We start from the raw sequence: 23,503 nt of genomic DNA on the forward strand, positions 1-23,503 counted from the left end.
ACACGTTTTATCTTAAAATAAGGTAAAGTCTTGGGACAGTGGTACCCAACCTTTCCAATTTTTATCATTATCCAAGATTTTAATTCTTCTTGAGCTGTTCTTTGGTTTCTTCTACCTCTTGAACATTGTTTTTCAGAGTAAAATGTCGTTTTCTTAAAAGTGTACATCTGTGTTCAATGAAAATCGGTGTTTTCTGAGCGTCAAAGCGAAGGCGGAAGTTGATTGGACTAAACCATCACACTGAAACAAGTCACTCTCTGGCAGAAGTTTGCTACACGCACACAGATGTCAGCAGAGTTTCTCAATCTGTCACTTTGCTAGGTGGAGTACGGCTGTTGGAGGAAGGAAAAATCTAGCACGGCAGTCATGACTTACTGACAAGACCTGCGAACCGGCTTCCTATGAACACTTCACCCGATAGCGTATCGTTTTCACCTTTTAACCGTTATACCTGTTAGCTTTGCGTGACGTTACATGACAACTGTGGGAACACCCATGCGCCTGAGTGTCAGAAGTTACCATGCTAACCACCGTTAGCCGCTGCTGCTACCTGACGTAGCTATGCTCCTCCGTTAAACTTGAAAGTGCATGCGAAAAAAGCGCTTGTTTATAATAGTTTTTAAAGTTACAAAGTGAGCAGCTTTTAACCAGTTTTTTAGTTTCAGAAGACGAAGCTATCAATCTGTCACAGACATGGGACTACACCCGCTGGAATTCAGTGAATGCTATCTGGACAGCCCCAGCTTCAGGGAGAAAATAAAAGCACACGAAGCAGAGCTGGACAAGACCAACAGATTTATCAAAGAACTGTACAAAGATGGGAAGAACCTCATTAATGCAACAAAGCGTAAGTTATCATTCAAAAATGTTTGACGAATGCCTTTTAAGTCACACTTTACTTGCACTTGCTATGGGGAGAGGTCTCTGAGTTGTCAAACATTTCCTTAGGTTGTATGTCTTTACCACTCTGTAAAGTTTTCTAGGGGTGGGCAGTATAGACTGAAATTATCTGGCGAGTTGAATTGCAATGCATAATATGTATTGATATTTCTTTCTTTGTCTTATTGATAAGTAATGACAAAAGGTTGCCATAATACCATATTTATAAGCTTTGATATGAATCTAGTAAGATTAAGTGATATTGCTTTCTGTTTGATACTATGGCAAAAAAAAGCCATTTTTAAATAACAAAATTATAGCCTTCACATGGCCTATATTGTCCATAAACACTGGCAACATTTTTGTATACTGATGGCAAATTTTCTATACTGTTGAATACCAGACGATAAATAATAATTATTTAAATGGTTGGCGATAGCTACGCCAATAATATTGGTATGATATCGATATCAGCACATATTAGCTTAAAATGTTAATTATCAGTATTTGTAGGTGCGGAAATTTCTGCTGATGTTTTTAACTAATACTTTGATGAAAAAAAATTGTATCAGGTGAAAATATTGGCCGTATAAACAGACCAGCATCAGCCAAAATATGAGGCTGTTTGCCCATCATATCTTGATTTTTGTCAACTCTTTGACAAAGTAAAATGTATTTGATTTTCATTGTATTAGCTAAACATGAATGTCAATTTTCAGCTTTATAATACTGGTATTCAGTGATTATAGGCAGTTTTTTTTAGGATGTTCTGATTTAATCTTCAATACTAACCATAATATATTAATATTTTTAAATAAATGAGTTTTTGTTGCACATAGATTAGCTGCTTTTTAACAAATAAGCAGAATTAAATAAACAGAGGATAATGTAATTTTTATAAAGTTGAGAGCAACATCACCTGACAGAGTTGACAATGGGGATAAAACTGATGGCTTAAACTACCTTTTTGACCCAAATAATTGTCTTAATTGACTTTAGATAAAGACAATGATGAAAATAAAAGCTGAAACCAAGCTCTCTGCATGTTCTGATTAATATATATATGTATATTTTTTAGTAATTATTGGATTCACGTCCCCAGGTTTGAATTGTGGATCTTGCAAAGGTATTTGTTCAACAGTTTGGCTCTTCAGTTGAGCACGGTTGAGTAACACTGCTTTAAAGTTTGTTTTGACAGCTTAATTTGGTATTTTGTTCATTCTAATACTTTAAGTTGTGTATTTTAAGGACTGAAATTTTAGCTCTGAACTTCATTTAAATATTGGTATGGATATCAGCTAAAATTAATTTGAAATATTGGCATATTGGATATCATCAGGGATCAAATATATCGTGCATCCCTAGTGAGTGGCAATGTCTAAATAGGGTTTCCTTTGCTCCTTGCCAGTTCCACCCACTTAATATAAACTTAGCACAAAAAGTAAGTAAATCCATGTTTGGTATTTCTTTGTTTTAACAATGCTTCTTGCTAGTAAATCTAATACTGTTGGAAAGCCTGTTTATTTCCCTTTTAAATGGTGCCACATTTATAAGGATCATGCATTTGTGGGATGAGCAGCAGAGCTGAGTATGTGGGTTGCGCCCATGAAAACTGTACCAAATCTTCTCTACCAATGCCAAACAGCTTATTCTGCTGTTTGCTATTGACTCTTGCTTTGGGCTTCTGGTTCTCCATGGTGCTGACAAGCAGATGCCTGATTGGCCCCTGTTTTGTTCAGTGAGGAGTCCAGATTCTGCCTTTGGCTGTTTGAGCGCAAGTCTAAGATTTATTGCCGAGAAGCATTGTTACAACAAAGAAATAATCTAACATACACAAATCTTGTGACTTTTTTGCGCTTTTATATATGTGCAATTTAGACAGTGTGCAGAAATTTGCATGCAACTTTTAAAGATTAAAATCCAGAAATTAAACCACACTGGGGTGACTGTTCTTTTTCCATGGCATCAAATCTTAGATTCTTACTTATAAATGATCCTTAAGTAAAATAAATGACATAATGATTCCCCGTTTAGAGTAAACATTTGTGAGAACATATCTTGTAGTAGATAATCATGTTATTGTTTGTGGTTCTTGCTGTAAAAACTGTTTAGCTGAGCCTTAGGGCTGGTAGATCTTGTTTTTAAATCAGCATCAATATGTCCTTATGACCCATATTGTTTGATCCTGTGTGTTGTTTGAAGACACAAATATATCTTAAAAAATTTCTGATGCCTAGCCCTAAATGTTGAAAACAGGTACATGCGTGAGATTCCTGTCAAGTAATATAGTAGACTGTTGTTGTTTGTCTAATCTGCTTTTCTAATTGTATCTTTATAAGGACAGGTGTCGTCCTGAGTCCTGAGTCTGTGATATGCGCTCCCTAAACTCCTGTTGTTTGTCCTGTCACACACGCCTCAGCTGGGTTAAACTTATTAGATTGCTATCTCTTTGAACTCTAGTCTTGTGGGCTGGGCTCGCCCGAAGGTGCTCACTGCTGCTTACAGACATATTTCAACACAGTCATTAAAGCATGGACTGTTGTGTTCTTGTGTGTTTTGGAAATACTCCCATAATCTTAAATTTCTATGTTTTCTGGTTGGATTATATTAGACTTGTATTTAAAACATAACAGTTCCTCACAGGAGTCAGTCTAACAATATTTAGGAAAACAACAAAATAGGAAAATTCCAGGTCAACCAAAATCTCATCCTGCTGACTTTTAATAACTATGTGCATATAACTCATCAAGAATGAGTAAACAAAGGCTGACACCTACCCTCTGCTCCCAGCAGCTATTTCAGCCATTGATAATAACAACTTAGAAAAGATCACTCTTGTCACCAGTGGTCTCATTTGCTTTTGCATGTCATAAAGAGATCTAACTATTGTTTTAAGTCTGTTTCATAACCATCCACAAACTCCTCACTGAAGCTTTAACATTACAATAGTTATAATCCTGTAATGTTGACAGCTGTGCTTTAGGCACATTCCAGCTGCTGTGCTACAGTCTGGCAGTGATTTGGACTGTCACACAACATGTTTTTTCCTCTAAAATCTTCACACAGACTTACTTTTTTTTTGCTGTTGTACTTGTATGCTTTTAGTCACGTCTTTCATTTTGTCTTCAGGGAAGTCAAAATCCTCCAAGGCACACATCCAGCAGAAAGCTACTGCAAGGCTTCCACAGGGATCTTAGTCCAGGCTTTCTTCACTGTGTCAGCAGTTTTAGAGGCACATTTACTATTGGAGAAATTTAATATTGAGGTCAAAACTCCAGCAGCACTTGTATAAAAGGCAGCGTTATTCTCAGATTATGATGTCTTCAGTTTGTGGCCTTTTTTTAGTGTGGAGGCCACGAGCCAAAACATTACTACAAAGTTGTTCTATATACTACACATGTTGTTGGAGTTTTGACCTCTTTAGAGTTTAAACTAGTAGGAAGTAGGGAAATAGTTCCAGAAAGCTTTACTTTGCTGAAACTATGATTTGTTTTGCATGTCGTTTCATTGTCATGAGCTCCTGAACAAATGACACAGTGATGGTGATTTAAACAGTAATACTCAGTCTGAGGTGTATTCATGTGCGATGTAGCTGCATCCTAAAATAACTTTGTTTTACTGAAGGCGACATCACTGAGTTCATCAGAGAATTTAAATCAGTCCTTATAAACTTGTTTAAACAGCAGGTGCTTCATGATGTAAAAGAATGTACACGCGACTTAAAGAGATTTACCTGGTTTCAGCAGTGCTTAGGTATGCACTGGTGTTTAAATGAAGCAGCAGGGGTAATTAAGTGACTCATGTAGGTTGAAAAACTCTCAGCTATGTGTTAGACTCCACGGCGAACTTGTTCTAATGATGCTGGACGTTATCAATGAATAGATTTAACCTTTTCTCCTTCTATAAATCTGGTTCTTACACAAGCTGACATGAGTTAAACCCAGCATATCCATCTGCTGCTGTATTTCCTTCTGCTTTTAACTGTCAGTATGAGAATTACTGCTCTGCTTGGCTGGTATTTGTATACTTCTGTTGGTCTGTTGCAATGGTTCTTGAACTTTTTAGAATAATACACTCCCTTTGAGTTATACCTGATGCATGACACCCCCAGATCAGTGCCAAATAGTTTGGTTGAAAAGAAGAACCTGCATGTATGTAGCGCACTTTCTTGTTCATTTCCCAGCCTGGTTTACTAGAAAGGCATGAACAGCTCTGTAAAAGAGTAGTATTTATTTAAATTTAATTTCTGCATCGTGGGTATGGGTCATCAGTGCATAGTGTAGAGGTCAAATGACTACTCCCAAACTGAGATCATTACAGAGAAAGTCTGCTTTATAGACTAAAATATAAGAATTGCACAGTTGTTTGTACAGATAGTGGCTGCTGTGGATCAGTAGTTGTGGTCTGAACCAGAAGGTTGGGGGTTCAATAGCTTTTTGGGACACTAAACCCACAAATTGCTCCCACTGTTGTGTCCGTGTAGTGCAGATACACCATATGGACAAAAATGTTTGGTCATAACCTTCAATTAATGTATTGAGGTGTTTCAGTCAGACCTGTTAGATGGATCAAGTCAAGCACCTGGCCAAATAGTCCCTATTACAAACATTTGTGATACAAAATGGGTCGTTCTGAAGAGCTCAGTGACTTCATGTGTGGGACAGCGATGGATGCCATCGTCAAAATAAGACAATTTGTGAAATGTTATCCCTGCTAGATATTCCACAGTGAACTGTAAGTGATATTATTACACAGATGGAAGCGTTTAGGAACAACAGCAACTCAGCCATGTAGTGGAAGACCATGTATGAACTCAGAACAGGCTCAACGACTGCTGAGGCGCATGGTGTGTAAAAGTTGCCATAGTTGAAGATTTCTGAACTTCCACTGGCATTAATGTAAGCACAAAAACTGCACAGTGGGAGCTTCATGGGTTTCCATGGCCGAGCAGCTGCATGCAAGCCCCGCATCACCAAGTCCAATGCCATGGATGGAGTGGTGTAGAGCACACCAACACTGGACTGTGGAGCAGTGGAAACGTGTTCTGTGAAGTGATGAATCGCTATTCACTGTTTGGCAGTCTGATGGGAAAGTCTAGGTTAGGAGGATGCTGGGAGAACTGTGAAGGCCAGTCTTAATGAATCAGCATACTGAGACATTTAAGAAAAATGCTAGTTAATGTAAAAACAATGTAATTCCAGTCCCTGTTGGTGCAGTTGACAGGCAGCCGAATACTTGTGTCCATGTAGTGTAAGTTAGCTGATATAGGCAGATTTTTATGGACAAAATATTGACTAGATATCTGCCTGTATGATATTTAACTTTTTAAGCTAATAGTACAGATATCATGCTGATTATATGGTGTATTTTCAAAAAAGAAAGCACTGAGTGAGTGAGGAGCTCTTAAGGTAAATACCTTCAAACTCCTTCTTCCTCATACTGACGGTGTTTGAAGCCTCTGTTCTACCTAAATCTAACAGTTTTTCTATTAAAAACCTGAGCAGTTCTATTTTTAAAACAAATGTGTCATGGTTTAACATGATTTAAAAACTATTAGACATCACTTGTAGTATTTTATTTTCTGCTGGTGTTTTTTTTGTCCACTGTGACTCAAAGTTGGAAGGTTACATGACACTCTCTGAGGAATTAGTTTTAGCAGCCACATGGAGTTACTGGGCTAAACACACAGAGCAGCAGCATGTTGAACTCTGGTATTCATGTTGCTCACAGCTGAGTTGACACTGATGCTCTGCTATGTTGCTGTAAACAGATACACAGTATAGAGTACCAGCAGGAACCGTTACATCTTGTATTTCATGAATCATATGTCCACACAGCTTCACCATGCGTCACTTTTTGGATGCTGATTCTGTGTTCATCATCGTGACATATCATATCAGGTCTCCACTGATGAGAGTTTGATGAGGAATTAGGAACCTTGGTCATCTGCTCCCCACAGGAAGACTAAGCAAAGCCAGCTCGTTTTCAGGAAGGAACTCATGGTTACGTTTCTATGAACCGACTTAAATAAATCACTTTCAGAGTGACTGTGTTAAGCTGCAGCCCTTCACTGACTTTGTTTTTCTTTCTTTTTTATCAAATTAACCTGTCAATTTGAGAAGTGACCGTGTTTAACCTTCTTTCATTGCTGTCTTTAATGCTGAGGTGTTCACTAACCCAAAAACCATCTTTTTTCACTAAAATTCTGTGTGGATTCATGAGTGTTGTTTATAATTTAAGGTATGATCTCCATTCTACAAATAAGGTAGAATGGGAACGGTTATGTTGAAAATAGGCTACCTAATCCAATTTATAAAAGTGAATATTATTTTGTTCATTTGGCTTTATTCTGAAATTTATCTTAGTGTTTGAACACAAATTATTATAATCTGCTTAGTGAAAAACACACAAAACAGCTTTTCCAACCAGTCCATCCTGTAAGGGAGTGTTTCCCAATCATTTTTCTTGAAGCCCCCCTACATGTACCTAAGAAAAGCAGAGCCCCCCTAGGACCCAAGAGAGAAGAAAAAGTGACACACATTTGAATTGTTTCACTCATAAGACCCCAAAAAAGGCCTATGCAGGCGTTTCTTACCGAAATACCTTTGTGTCACACTCTTAATAACTGTTATATCATGGTTTTTGTCAATATTTGCAAATCTAGTTTTGGCAGCCTCACAACAGACAAATCCTCTCACCCTCCCTAAGATCTTTGGCGCCTCCCTTGGGGGTCCCCAGACCTCAGACTGGGAACCATTGCTGTAAGGGAACTGTGGTGGAGGCTAAAGAAAAAAAACCTGGATTTTAATTTTTCAAAATTTAGATTTTCTATTGATAAATTTCATCAGTAAAACAGTTTATCACCCAGCCTGACAGACAGTTATCAGGATGTAAAAAACCCTGCACTTTTATTTACAAAGGGTGTAGCCTAGCTTGACATTCCATTTTTAGCAAGGCTGATAAGTCCAAACCGTGTCTTTGAATGATGCTCGTGCCAGGTTGGGCTCGTACATTTATATTCAAGATAAAGCCATTATTTTTAACAGAGATGACATGTTGAGATACGTCCTGCTTTTTCATGCTATTATGATGGCCAGCTTTACATGCTGGGGATGCTGCTATTTCTATGATAAGCTGGAAAAAAATACAGCTAAATTTATCACCAGTTTTCAGGAGTAGTTACCGTCATCAAGGAGTTTCTGTATGTTGTGATCAGTGTGACTGAAGACGATCTGCTTAAGTTCACACTATGCATCAGAATGCGGAAGAAAGATGACTTAAGTGACCTTGAGCTTGTTGGTGTCAGGATCAGGTCAGGGATGGGTTTGGCAGTTGGTCAACCTTGGTCCTTTCATCCTGCTAGCCCATGCCCAATCTCTCCAGGTGTACTCCCAGGTGCCCCCTCTAGGGTCGCCCCTAGCGTCTAGACCAACCCACCAGGTCCTGGGCACCCAGTAAGCAAGGAGATGGATCAGGACTGGGAAAGCGTGCCCATGTGGGTACTGTTCCCATATCAGGCAGCTGACCCTTACCATCCTAGCTCCCCTGAGCATGTCAGCATTAGACTCCGGTCTTACCAACAATATCCAATGATGCGCTAAACAGAAGTTGTCACAGAGGAGTCCACCTCTGGCGTTCACTCAATGTCCAGGCCTCAGAAAAGTCTCATAAGACCGGAAGGACCAAGGACTGAAAGACTTTTGTGAGCATGCTCAGATGCAGGGAAGGCTACACTGTCTTGCCCAGCAAACCCATCGCCCCATGCGCGAGTCGAAGGCTGCGGTTGATCTCAGCCTCGCAGTCAGCAGATTGATGGAAAGTAGGTGAACTACAACTTCACCCTCTCACCATTTACAGACACAGATTCGATGGCAACATCCAAGGCATTCCCAGATACCTGGGTCTTTGTTGTGGCCCAGGTGACATTCCTGATGCTTCAGCCTCCTCACTCAGCAAGGTAAGAGCCCCATCAAAGATATTTACAGTCTCCACAAGGCTGCCCCGGTTAACCGCCTTATTATCCAGTGCATTCAGAAGAGCACAGGGGCTTAGGCATACCCCTGCCTCATCCTAGAGTCAACTGGGAAGAAATCAGAGGTGGAGCCACCGTACTTCACAGCACTACCAGAATATAGGACAGGCATCAGCTGGATGAGTACACGTGGGATCCCACAGAGCTCCACAATCCTCTAGAGGGTATCTCTACTCACTGGCTTTAAAATATGTACAGAAGTTTTATCTGTAGCCAAAATAAGCTGTAAAGTTCTATCTTTAATATACAATCTCAGGGCGGAGCTCAGCAGCACAGGCCTATGACTCTGATAATCCTGTCTTATGAGAATGTGACCCCCTTGTGTTTGCCTCATAAAAGAAAGTTCAGCAGTTTTTCTCCTTTTTTCAATCTTCATGTTTGTGATGTGCAGCTTTGAAGAAGAAACGGCTGCCTCACTGGAGGAACATGTGAGCTCTCAGACAGTTGTTTTTGATGAGTGGAGTTGATATGAGACTTTAAAGCTCAGTAATCCTCTTTGTATACAACAGTAACTGACAGCTGTACAGTAACATCTAACGCTGGGCTGTGTAGTGAAAGAGGTTTATCTATAAAACGCTGAAAGATTGAGTTGGATACTCAACCTACAGTGATTGATGTGGATTTAAAAGAGTTGTCTGATAAAATGCTTTAACTTTGTGTTTGACCTCAGACTGATCTGCTGTGTTTGGACTGTCTAAAAAGACAATAGTGGATGTGTGAATCCCAGGCCCTCCTCAGCCTCTCAGTGACTCCCTGCACTCATCAGCTGGGAGGATGTCCCACTACGGAAAGTCCTTGGTTCTGAGAGGAAGCTTTCCAGCGGGGCCTTGGGCCAGAGAGCTGTGACATGGAAGTGCCCACTGGAGGAGCAACATGCAGATGTGTGCTTCTGTTTCACAGGGTTTCCTCCACAGGAACTGTGTCCTGTCTGTACCCTCTCACACACCCAACACTGTTGTCCTGAGCAAGCACGTGGATTCTCAAACTCTCTTTATTTCTCTAGGGCTTATTATATTGTTCTTTGTAAGAACAGACGCACAAAGTGAGAAAATAGAGTTGATGCCAGGTCTGATGTTAAAAATAACAACAGAGCCTAAAGCTGATGGATTTTTTTCTTTAAGTTTGTGACAGACTTTTGGTTCGTGTTGAATTTGGTGACCCCTGTCGGCAAAGCAGGACCTCATTCCTTTGCTGAATATGACCTTTTCTCTTGTAAGAAGTATTTTCTGTTAGTTTTATTGCTCATTAAGTATTTTAGTAAGTAATTTGCTGTGGGTAAAGTAGTTTTTGATAGAGTCCTGACATTCACTTTGTCAGATACCTACCCTGCAGCAGTGGTTAGCATAGAGAAATTTAAAATCTTCTTACTGATGGCCTTGTTTTTTTCCAAAGGTCATATATAAATGTTAAATTCAGATTGTGTCATAACCATCCAAAAACTCCTCATGGGAGCCTTAAATTAATAAGTGTTTAATTTTCATCATTAATACTAAGTTCAGAGCTGAGCACCATGACAAGAGAAAACTTAGTTTAATAGCTGCTTTGAAGCCTCTCTAGCCTGCTTAACAATCAGGAACTCATTATTTTATTTTCAGTACCTGCACAGCACAACAAAAAACCTATTTTGAAAACATAAATACTGTTATCTTCTTCTCAATAGATTGTGGGCAAAGGCATGAAAATAGAAGAAGAAGAAGAATTATTATAAATGGAGCTGTAACTCGGCTTGTGTTTTTTTTTTTCTACATTTTTTTCCTTCCTAAAGTAAAAACTAAGGTACTCCATGATTCTTCGAAATCACCCTTTGTTCCGAGTCTCTTCAGTGAAAAAATATTGATCAGATTTTGAAATATGTGTTGAAATCAGCAGATTAAAGCCTGGTAGCTGATTTACACTGGGTTTCAGCATAATGCGGGATGCGTTTTCAATCCAGTCCGAAAATGACTTAGGCCTTGCTCAGACCACGCAATTTTTTGGTCTTTCACAACTGCACTATGTCGGACTATGCAACAAAAATCTTTTCTCATCTTGGCCAACAGCATCAATGTATGCTGATGTCACTTGTCTCCAAGACTGCGTGCGAGTTCACAGGTCGTGGTCGATGGGTCAGGGAGCTTCAATCAGAGCTACAACAGAAACATTCTATGTCATGTTAACGGTCTTTCACCTAAGAGAGAAAAAAACAAAAATGACGGAATTATAGATCGTGGATATCATATATGGACTCAGCCTGATCTATCAAGAGGAGGACAATATGGACTAGGCACCCTTAAGATAGAACTTGAGGTGTGAATGTGATAACGTAAAGAAATTAGCCTAATTAGCCTAACTAATACAGCTGCACTGTATGTACACATAGGATCCCCAGAGGGAGAAAAAGTGAGGACTCACTCTGGTAAAGGATGATACAAAGATGAGGAGCAAATACTCTCCTGTCAGTAGGCACCAGGATCCACGCCACTGACGTCATGTCAGGGTGTCAAACTAGACGACGATGCAGGAGCCTAGTCTGGTTAAATTGTTGTTGTGGGGTGTCCTGGGTGCCTTGTTGATTATGTCACACCACAACAGTGTTTGTCAGTCCCGACGTCCATTGCAGTCTGAGCCAGCCTTTAGGCAAGGGAAAAGTCACATGTTGTGTTCAAATGTAGCTTCAGGAAAATTAAAATAGCATTTTGGTGAAAAACTTGAATAAATACAGTTATGAGTAGGTGTCTTTTTTAATCTGTAATCAGAAATAATTGCATCAGCTACACAATGCAGCTGAGTTAATATTTCAAGATTTTTTTTGTCTTTTGTTTAGACTATTTGTTCTGTTCATTCCACTTGAATAGGCAGAATATTTTTGTGCCTTTTGATAATTGTGTTATTCCCCTTAAATGAACACGTGTAATGAATGAATCTTCACATGGTGTAAATCAGTTGTTCTTACCACATAATACTTGTTGCACTGCTCCTTGGGTGGTTTTTGCTCTGCTTTGTTAAACATAGCAAGTAAAAGCATGTTGTTGACTGAATAAGGATGCATTTGATGCTGCTTTTATAAGGTTACTTTTCCAGTACACTGCAAAGTCAAGCCTGACCACCACTAAACCAGCATGATCAGTATGGTACCAGTGATCAGTAAGTCTCACTTATGGATGATCAGTGATTGGCTGCAAGAAACCTGAATGGACCATCAGTGGTAAAAAACCTTTGGCTAACAGGCCTAAACATGAGTCTTGCTAGCTTGCCACCCTGCAGTGCATATTGGCTACTGCAATCAGTGAATATTGAATAATTTGCTCATAGGCTAATGAATGCTATATGTGAAATAGGCCAGCTTTTCCAACTGACTGGCTTCAGTGTAGGCCATAAACCCCTTCCTCCATGGTAACAGATGGGACCTGAGGATCCTGGTTGTGTCTGATTTGTGTTCAAGTCATCTTTTTTTCTGAGAAGTGTCTTAAGTCATCATTTGATGCTATAAAAGATAGAAAACACTGTGATTTATAGCTTTGTTGACAAATGTGGCTCCTGCAGAGCAGAGAAGGAATGGTAAGTTAAGAAATGGTAATACTAACACAAGAGTCACTGACCTTTCCATAAGTGCCTGCAGTAATTTCTCCTCCTGTGGTCCGTACAGACCTGAGAATTCTTGACGATTTATCAGCAAGTTAGATACGTGATCTGGTGAGTGAAAAAGCTTCAAATGACTTCACTAGCGTAAATGTAAACAGCCATGACAAGGGGTGTTTTTAGTTCAATTCTGTATAGATGGAAGCCATTCCTTATTTAGGTCTGGCTGATGCCAATTTGTATTGTTACCTCCTCATGCGCTTGTAGCTTCACTTGTTTCGTGGGGTACTTTCAGATTTTCTAAGTGCTGCAGTTGTGTGAAATGTGAAGTTGCAGTGGGGTCAGTTGCGGTCACTCCCACAGCTGGACTTCCTCTGTTGAATCGACTCATAAAACAAAATAATTTGTTTCTTTTCTTCACTTTTTTTTTCTCACAGGAAAACCCCTTTTTGTTTTCGCTCTCACCGGTGCACAGGTTTGTGGGTAGCATGCCTACCTTTGCCTTGGCGCTCTGCCGCTCTCTGTAAACATGTTAGTGATTATGCTTAAGACCGCATCAAAATCTTTCATTAAAATGGCATTAAGACAAGACGGTGCCATGTTACTGCTGCAGTTGTGTGAAATGTAAAGTTGCAGTGGGGTCAGTTACGGACACTCATACAGCTGGACTTCCTCTGTTGAATCGAATCATTAAACAAAATAATTTGAGTTTCTTTTCTTCACTTTTAGATCCTCTTTTGAAGTGTTCACATGAATGTCCTTTTTGTATTTCTCCCACTGGCAGACAGGTTTGAAGGCCATCATTTGCCATCTTGACAAACTTTTTTTTTGTTTCATAATTACATTACTGACTTTGCTAAAGACTGGAATCAATTTTTTAATTAAAATCACATTACAACAAAATGTGAAGTCATGTGAGAGGAACTCCTGTTCATCTCTTTGAAGAACAAAGCTTTTTATAATAGTAACAGCACATTTCTTAATGATGCTCATGTTTTTTGGCTTCTTTTTCTGCAATCTATGAGGAGAATTTGCAGCATGTTTCACTGCATGATAACCTCTTAGACCTTCATCAACAAAACATCCCAAAAATGAAATATTCCCATCTAGCAGTTGGTTTCTATTGACAGGACAATGTTGCCACAGACTTGTTTTAAAAATCAGGAAGTCATGTATGAAGTAATGTTGGCTTTATGGGCAGGGAGCTGAAGGAAGGAGGGGCTGTGGGAGCGGGTGGGTTGAGGGCAAAGGTGGTCTCTGAGTGTGGAGCAGGGATTCAGCCTGGAAAGACGGGACAGTGGAACAGGAAGGAGTGTGGAAAGGCGCAGTGCGTAAACCCTGGACCAGGCAAGCTGTGACCTAAGTGGCACATCTGATGAGACTGTAGAAATCAAAACAAACAACACTCCACCAGCAGCCAACCAATACACTGTGGACATCTTCAGCCGCTGATCTTTGACATATACATACCTTTGCTGGTTTGTTTTGGGGAAAACTTTGGCAGCAGCAGTCAGAACGTGCAATGCTCAGTTTCCTGCTTTAAGGCAGATGGCAAGAAGAAAACCCGCTTATTTTTGTGAAGTGGAAAAAAACTTTTCTATACTGAAATGTGGGGATAGTAATGTGTAGCAGCATGACTATAATCAAAGGGAGACTGAGAAAATGTTGAAATAAGTTTAAAAAGTGTTTGTGTAATCAAGTTTTGTTTCAGGTAGAGATTGAAAGCATTGAAATGACTAATTGAACTCTGGAGGATGTGCTTCACACAGAATTTGGCGGCTCAGACAATAAAACCAACAGCAGGAGATGACATGGCACCCCAAACCATCAATGACAATGGGGACAAAACCCTGGACTTCAAGCACCTTTGATTCTGTGCCTCTCTGATCTTCCTTCAGACTCTGGGACTTTAGACCACCACAGTTTGTCTAGTTTTTTTCTCCTTAGCCCATGTGAGACCCTTATGACATCGTCTGTAGTTCAGGATCTGCTCAGCACTAGGAACACAGCACTTGTAGCCCGACTCTGTACCTGTCTGTGTGTGGTGGCTCATGATCCACCTCCAGCCTCAGTCCACTCCTTGTGAAGCTCCTCGAAGTTTTTGGATCTGCTTTGATTGACAATCCTCTGAAGGCTTAGCTCATCCCTGTTGCTTGTGCACCTTTTTCTTTTCCTGTCAACTTTCCATGAATATGCTTTGATACAGGCCCTGAGAGCAGCCTGCCCTTTCAGCAGTTACCTTATGTGGCTTGCCCTCCTTGCGAGGGGTGTCAATGATTTTCTTCTGGAATACTGTCCAGTCAGCAGTCTTCCCCATGGTTGCAGTTGTGGGAGAATTAATGCGCAGGAAACCTTTACAAATTCGACTTTTCCACCTGGCCAGTTCGCCCCTCAGTTTTTGCTTCGTTTGACTGCGCCAAGCTCTCAGAAGAGTCTTTGTTGTGCCACTGTGCTTTTGCAAACCTTCAGTGCAACATAATTTTTTTTGGAACCTTCTCCAGATATGTGCTTTGCAACAATCCTGTCTCTGAGCTCTACAGGCAGTTCCTTTGACCTCATGGTTAAGTTTTTGCTCTGATATGCATTGTCAGCATTCTATATAGAGGTGTGCATTCCCAATCTGATACTGTAACTTATTAACCCCCCCGAAAAACAGTAAACTCTAATACTTTGAAACACCAGTGTACTGCTAGACTCTTATTCAAAGCTTCAGAATGCCGGAAGTCACTGGTTCTCCACCAATATTGTGTTATTTTTTAATTAACCAACATCTTAGTGCTACTAGCTTTCTAAGTAAGGGAAAAGGATTTCGTATCAGATAATCAAATGAAACTCAGTAGGATTAACACCCAAAACAAATCACTACTAAACTGTGGAAGCAAGTTGGAATTTTACTCCAAAAATACAAAGATCTCAAAGAAGAAAGAGACCTTTTCTTAGAAAACAGGTCCATACAATCAGCTAAAATGAAATGATAATATTTCTCATACCAGCCTTATCTAGTAAAGTTAAGCAAGTCAAATACCAAATATTATCAGATTCTTGGGGGATATTTTGATGCCTTTTTTGTGAGGTAAGGGAATTTTTGCTGAGCTTTATATGGCTGTCTAGTTTGTGTTCTTAGTGGAAGTATAAAGTTGAAGCAATAAATTCCTTGATAAATTGATTACGGAGCTCTGCTGGTTTTTCCATCATATTTCAGGAAGCATTGGCAGGGGTGTTCCTGCCTCTTTCCTCTGCATTTTGTCAACACTGAAAATGTAGAGAAAAACAGTCTGCAGTTCTTTGAGTAACAGCACTAATGCTGAAAAACCAACAGATTTTCAGCTACATGAGTAACAGAACATGTGGATATAAAATGATTTATTTTCATCCTTTTTACCTAGCAATGGCAAAGAGATAAACACCATCAGTATTTCTTAGTCACAGGTATATGCTAAGAAACACTTTACTCTTAATTCTAATGGACAGTCACTATGATACCCTTGCTATTATGTACATTGTTAGCTGTGTCCTATTCTGGTTCAAACAATACACTGGTGTAAAATGCTAGAACATGCAGTGTCATGACCACAAGTGCAGCTGCTATTATTACCCACTGTACACAACCTGATGCAATTGAAAACTCACCCTCCTCATTGTGTCTAAAAAGCTGCTGTCTCACTGCTCAAAACATGCTAGGGTACGTGTGGATGCAGACAAGGCTGGCATAGTCACTTTTTAGCAGCTTTTCTCATTCGATCATAAGCATGCATTTAAAGGAAACAGTGGTGTACAGTAAAGTCAATGAAGTTGTGGAATGCTGGTTTGATTGCAAAGGCACCTCAGTTAAAGAAAACAAGGGACCAGTGACTCTTAAAAAAACTAGTGTTTTAGTACTGGCTTGGCTACATTTTTTTCAGTAAAAGTAGAGCCCTGCACGGCACTCTTCCTAATTTTGCTCCTGCTAGATTTTTGACCATTACTGCCCACTCTTGCAGCGTGTGCCTCCTCTCCAACCTGCAACAGGTGTGTCTAATCCTTAATATTTAACATGGATTTTACCCATGTCCATGTTTACCCTGGTGAAATTGGGAGAGAGTATGACAGTATTAAAAAATTGATACCGCCCAATCCTACTGGGAGGTCTGTTGCTGAAAAAAACACTCCAGTATTGGATTTTTGCATGTCGCATAAACCCTCTGTTTCAGCCCTGCTCAGAACGAGCTGTTTTTGTGTCTGTGGCTTTAAATGTTACTGAGCTGTCTGACTCCGCCCCCATCAAAAATGGATGTGGCTCTCTTGATCCTCCTCTCAGCTGCCATACAGTATATGTTGTTAAACACTTGTTTAGTGTCCACAAACAGATGAGTTGCTCCTCCATTTCTGATCTCCATCTAACTTTATGCTTTCTGTTTACAATTGTTGCCATGGCTGTGTTTTCCTTTTGTGCCCTTCTTCAGCCAGCTTGCTTCCTGATTGGCTATTGCTCTGTTCTACCAATTCTGCTTAAGTCTGCTCAGCTGTCCTTGGTCACCACACACATCAGGATTTCTGGTTGTGAACTCGCACGTTGAATATTTACAATCTCAAGTCAGGGCGCCTCCAATCAGGTCAGAGAGGAAAAAAGTGGCTCATAACACACCACAGGATAATCTAGCAGGATCATTTTTAGAACCATCTGATAATCAGGCCTGTGTTGACTTTGATCAGAAGGGGAGATTCAGGCCGACAATCAGCCTCATTATCGTGTAGTGTGTGGCTCATTTAGGGCATCATGACTTAATCAAACCCCCTCTCTTTCCTGTAAAACATCCAAAACTCTCATATACTTTTCTCTCTTTATTAAGATATTTTAGGGCCTTTTTGCTTTTATTTGATTGGACAGCTGAAGAGAGATAAAACATACGGGGAGAGAGAGTGGAGGAAGACGTACCTAACAGCGGCGGGATAAAGAGTCAATCCTGCAACCAGTGTATTGAGGACTTCAGCCTCTTAATATGGTCGTCTGCCCTACTAACTGAGCTAGACCCCCACCCTCTCTTGCACTTTTCAGTTGTATTTTGTCTCACCTTGCAACCGTCTCTCAGAAATAGCAATAGAATAGCTTATAAATAGCTTATAAATTTAGATTGATTCTCCTTATTACTCAGCCAGTTTACAGGATGGCTCCCTCAGATACTCCTGGAAAAGTGCTTTAAATAACAACAACAACAAAAAGAGAGATTCTTAAATGCAAAAAATTCTAGCTACAGTTCAGAGCTTAAATATGCTTAAATTTGAGACTCAAGATGAACAACAGAAATAAAACTTCAACTGAAGTAGTTCTTCTGATTCTGCTTTAAACAGCACAAACTAAGCAACCAAGTTTAAAGCTGTAGTAAGCGATTATTTTAGTGTCGTATGCCCACAAAAACAACACAACCCGTCAGGGTCTTGTCATTAAAGCCATCTAACAGAATAACACACTTCTGCAATGCCTCCTTGCGTTGCACTCTTTCTTGAGGAGCAACAGCAAGGGACGATGCTCCAGCCAGTGAGGAGGCTAGCACTCGCAGCCAATCACAGCTTGGGTCAGAGGGAACATTCCTATTGGCCGCTGTAGTAGGTGCGCTTCTGCTCCTCAGCTCAGTGAAACGTTGATACAATGGTGGCATTACCAGCGGTGTTCATCCTGTGTAGAATTTGTTCATGCTGAGACAAAGTGTTTTCTTGGTTGTAATCCAGCCATTGATTTCAGTGAAGCAAAATCACTCCAGCTCCAGCTTTGCCACCGTCAGTATTCAATTCAGCGCACATGCACATCCGTGAGGAGGTATGTGAGAAGAGGGGCGGAGCTACGGAGCTCATACACAGAGAAGAACAGGAAGGGAGGGGGAGTAGAGTTGATTCTACACGGCTCTCATCGAATGTGACATACTCAAGCTTTAATGGGCATTTCACTGTGAACAGCTCTGTAACAACCCAGTGACACCCACAACTCCAATGCTGGGGACAGGACACCGTTGTGCACCTTTGAGTGGACACAGGAGACTTGGCACACAGAAGTTCGTCATTGCTTTTGCCATGTTGTCACGTAGCATGACATGCGCGTTCTTTTTCTCTATTTTCCATATCCGAAACATGTTATCAAAAGCAGCTGCAGTTGTGGCTGCTGAGTGAACACTCTTGAGTGCAAGACAGGCTTTTTAAGAGTGAAATCCTCATCTATCCACTGAGGTGGTGAGGCTCAATGTGCTAACAGGACGAACACTTGATGTCCATATATCCGTGGTGAAGCTAATATGTTTAACTTTAACGAGGAGCTTCTCTACGTGACTGGAAATGACAGTTTTGCAGTTCAGGTAAGGCTATAAGTGCCTGCTAGGTATAATTTAGCAGGGCTTTAAAAGCATCATTAGCTTGCGGAAATTCTACCACACTGAAAGGCTGATTATCAAGAGCTATAAATTCAGTGATTTTCAGCTCCTTACCTTTAGATGGTTGCTGCTGGATTTTTTTTAGCTTTGTCAAATGACTTAAGTAGCGGCTGCTAACGAGTTTTCCCTGGCACAAAGTTTTGTCATTTTTTATCTTAAGAAAGTCCTTGTCATGGGGGCGCGCCGATAGTCGAGTGGTCAAGGCACGCACCATGTATGCAGGCGACCTGGGTTCGAGTCCGGCCTGTGGCACTATTTCCTGCATGTCTCTCCCCGCTCTCTTCCCTGTTTCCGACTCTATCCACTGTCCTCTCTCTAATAAAGGCATGAAAAAGCCCAAAAACAAATCTTTAAAAAAAAAAAAGAAAGTCCTTTTCATCAGGTTGACGATTTTTCGATGCAAAATTAAAGTGCTGGTGTTAACAGTGTGTTGTTAAGCTCCTCTTCGCATCACATGTACTTTACAAGCAGTGCAAACAGCTACTTTGCTGTCTTGTTCCCACACCTCAGAGTTCTTCCTCTCAGCTGACATGTTGGGTTTGTTGTTGTTGTTGGCGCAGGTCCGGCGTCATCGTGTGCACTTAAATATGACGTCACATTATCGACCATACAGATAGGCATAAATTTTATTATCGGCAGATACCGATATTTAACTTTTTAAGCTTTTATCAGCCGATACCGATATATTGCCGATAATATCCTTCATCCCTAATGATGTATTTGGATTGACAGGCAGGTTGATGCAGCATCGGCAGTCTTGCAGACATTGTACCATACCGTACTGGTGACAAGGGAGCTGAGCTGAAAGGTAAAACTCTCAATTTACTGGTCAATCTTCGTCCCAACCCTCACCTACGGTCATGAACTCTGGGTAATGACCGAAAGAATAAGATCATGGGTTCAAACAGTCGAAATGAGATTCCTTATGAGGGTGGCAGGGCTCAGCCTTAGAGATAGGGTGAGGAGCTCAGAAGGGATCTCGAGGTAGAGAGACGTCTGGGTGGACTTGGTCAACCTGCTGCTACTGTGACCCGGCCCCGGAGAAACAGTAGAAGATGGATGGATGATTTATCTGCATATGTTTCAAAACCTTCTTGACTCAGAGGTAAACTCACTCAGTAGCTTTTAACAGGCCAAACTGAGTGGAAGAAGGGTTTATATCATGTTTTTATATAGTCTCGTATGTGATTTTATCCTCTTGCTCTTTGTCTTTTGGTGACAGCAGTCTCTTCTGCTTCTGCTGCTCTATAATAACCAGAGCACTGTGACTATGCCCTCCCTATTGTGTCATCTTTGTTTTTCTTCCCACCTCTTCTGACCAGGGGCACTGATGTTTATGTCACAGCTGGGCAGATTTTTTGTCATGTTTTTTCCTGCTACAGAAACAATCTGGCCCGTAGCATCAGACTGATGTAAGGTGGGGTCTATGAGACTCATGCGCTAAAGCCAGCAGACTTATGTCTCTGGCTTTCTGCAGAGAAACTAGCCAAGTTTGACAGTTCCCAGGTTTGCTCTGAAATGCCTTTCTTTAAAAGGCAAAAAGCAGGAGAAGCCTTTGCCCTTGTGTGTGTGTGAGGTATTTCTATCTTGTGATATAGTTCTTCCCTCTTGGACAGCGGCTATCATTTCAATCTGTTATGCAGACCTGTCTTCTGACACTTTTGTTTATTGCTCCACTGATTGTATCCACTTGATCTTTGCTGTTGTAACTTCAATCCAAGCAGCACAGGGACACATATGCAATTTTTTTCCCTCCATCTCTTGATGTTAGTGCCTGTCGTCGATTAATGCTGGAGCTCCATGTAACCAGATAACATTCATTCTTCTTGTTTTATGTAATGAAGTCCACGCAGCCTGGCCTCATATGTATTCTCATATGAAGTGTCCAGCCTGCAGCAAGTTAAACATGCATGCAGCCTTTGTAATCAGATTGTAGATGGGTGTGATTTGTACATCAAGTCACATATGGCTCTAATAAAGAGCCTGCAATTCTATCCATTGACATCACTTTTCTGGGAGTACACTCACTAATTGTCCTCAGTGACCTGTGCCTTCATGTTGCCTTTGCAAAATGAAGGATTCCCCTATTTGTTGGAAAACATAAAAAAGTCATAACATGTAGAGAACCTAAAGCAGCATTGCAGACATTTGTAGAAAACAATAAAAAGGAACATTTTATCAAAAACCAAGTAAAAACTGGTGAGTAAATGTTACACCGAGGGGCAGTGAAAATCTTATTACACCCTTAAATTCATGAATGGTGTTGACTGTTTTTGTTTTAATACCGTTAGCTCGTCATTATCTTTTATAGTACACTGGATACCTTACGTGAGACACAATATATTATGTGTAGAGGCTTTGTTAAGGTGTGTCAAGGTTCAGTGTGGTGTTGTCAAAACATGTTTTTACTATGCAGGGAAGCAGCTGAAGTTTCCACTCTACATTCATGTGTGTTGGGGATAATTTGAGTGCTGCAGCTGACCAACAATGGCTGCATGAGAGTCAGAGATTATACCCATCAGGCTAATTCCGGTGAGAATTAAGGTGAAGGTTATGTATTTTTAATGCTTGATTAAACAGTGTTACATGTAGCCTACACTCAGAAGTAACACTTACAACATATTATAGTTGACTTTATCTATTGATATCATAAGCACAAGTATCTTAAAGCGCCCATGAGGAGATTTTAAGTTATGAAAAAGTCCAGAATAGGCCTGGGCGATATGGCCTAAAAATCATATTACGGTATTTTTCTTGCCTTTGACGATAACGGTATTATATCATGGTATTACAAAATTAAAAAGAGATAGTGCTTTTTAATCCAAATTCAAGTGTTGTTAACCCCCTTCTCCCCTTAAAACAAACCTTTGATGGCATACTCAATTTATCTCTAAGTATAGGAACACAGAAAACATGTTTTTTTTTTTTTTAAGTCTCTCTAGGTTTACATCTGACTAGCTGCACTCAAAGTTTCGCATTTCATCTCTAACCTGATGAGGTTTGTTAAGCTGCTAATGACTTGAACACATTTCCTAGTGAAGGCGTTCACAATTACAGCGTTTCAGAAAAGTAACAGTTTTGGACTTTTATTTTGAAGAGCTTGACGGAAGTATTGTGTTTAGCATTGAGTTAGCTTAGCTTTGGCTGCCGTACCAAAGAATATGGCTAGTTTACAGCAGCTTTTCTGACTTCATTTAACATCGCAGCCTGTATCTTTGACTCACTGTGGACTTGGAAAAGTAAGTCATAAGTTAAAATAAACTTTGAAACAGTTGTTTATGCCATTGTCAGAGGAAGAGCCGCAGCGCTGAGCTCTGAGACCAGCCAAAGCAGCACTTAGCTTGTGTTACAGCCCCAGGCAGGCTGACAGAGACAGCACACTGACTTAGTTGCGCTGGTACAGCCGTCAGACTTTGAGAGAAAAAAACACGCGTTTTGCTTGCTAACTCACACTGAGGCAGATACGATGACCTCATTAACAAGCGTTATTGTGATCGGTCGGTAGAGTCCAAATCTCTACCATAGGCCAAATTTATATTATTTATACCGTCTACCACATATACCGCGCACCCCTAGTCTGGAATTTATATCAGTGCTTGTTCATGGCCTACTAAAGCAAACCAAACAAGATGTATCATTGCTGGGGACACTATATACAACACACAATACAATACAATACAAGAACTTTATTTATCCCCAAAGGGAAATTCAATTGTCTGGGAGTCTCATCTGTTTACTTTAGAATTATACAGTCTAATTGCTGATGGTATCAAAGATTTTCTAAATCTTTCTGTCAGGGATAGGGATATATACATATATACATATATACATATATATATATACTGGGCCACATTTCTTTATTACATAAAGAAGAATCACAATGAAAGGTTTTCATGGCAGAAAAGATGTTTTCACTCTTCTCCTGGCCTGCTTCGACATGAGTTTGTGAAAGTTACGGATAGAGTTTCGTCATATTGAAGTCGGTAACAATTACTGCCGCTGATGGAGCTATTACCTAGGATAAAGCTTTGGCAACAGTTTTTTAATCAGATCTGGACAGCATTTCTTCATTGAAAGAGGAGCAAATTTTGGCAAAGATGTTTTTGCACTTCTCCCTGCTGGCCTAGGCTTGAGTTCTATCCACCAGCAAGCTCCGTTCATAAACTATGACAGCATCTACCTGCCAAGCCCACATTTCTTACTGGAGCTGCGCATGCCTACCACCTCATTTTGTCTTGTTGTGATTGGCCTATAATAAATATGACGGACAGAACGTTTGTCTAGTCACCTTTCAGGGATTTTCTGAAAAGTCCGGCCCCTTCCCAATTGCTTTGTATGGGAGGCAAGGACGCTGCCAGGGATTTTGGGCCCCATGAGAGAAATGTTACTGGGCCCCCCCACAGCCGACCATTAGGCTGGCGGAAAATTTTGATACCGTTTTACATAAAACTATGCATTTTAATGATATTTTTGACTATCATTCCCATATTTATGGAAAGAACAACATGACAGTTACTTGATACGGAAAGCACTGAAAATACAATGGAATTCATTTAGATTCAGTTATTTGCTGCAATTCTGATACTCTATTTTCCAAAACCCATCTCTTTCTTTAGATACTTTTACATAAAATTCT

General features: G+C 40.3%; 1 protein-coding gene across 3 annotated transcripts in view; it reads left to right on the forward strand.

Moving 5' to 3' along the window:
* Positions 1-283: 283 nt before the first annotated feature.
* Positions 284-23,503, forward strand: part of arhgap10 (Rho GTPase activating protein 10) — a 90,107-nt gene continuing 66,887 nt past the window's right edge. For all 3 annotated transcript variants that reach the window (XM_041785369.1, XM_041785370.1, XM_041785371.1), the window contains exon 1: positions 284-847. In XM_041785369.1, the coding sequence (XP_041641303.1) occupies positions 694-847 (154 nt within the window). In that variant the 5' untranslated portion in view covers positions 284-693. The remainder of the gene's footprint in view (positions 848-23,503) is intronic.

Source organism: Cheilinus undulatus, linkage group 4 (assembly GCF_018320785.1).
Source record: "Cheilinus undulatus linkage group 4, ASM1832078v1, whole genome shotgun sequence".
Taxonomy (NCBI): Eukaryota; Metazoa; Chordata; class Actinopteri; order Labriformes; family Labridae; genus Cheilinus; species Cheilinus undulatus.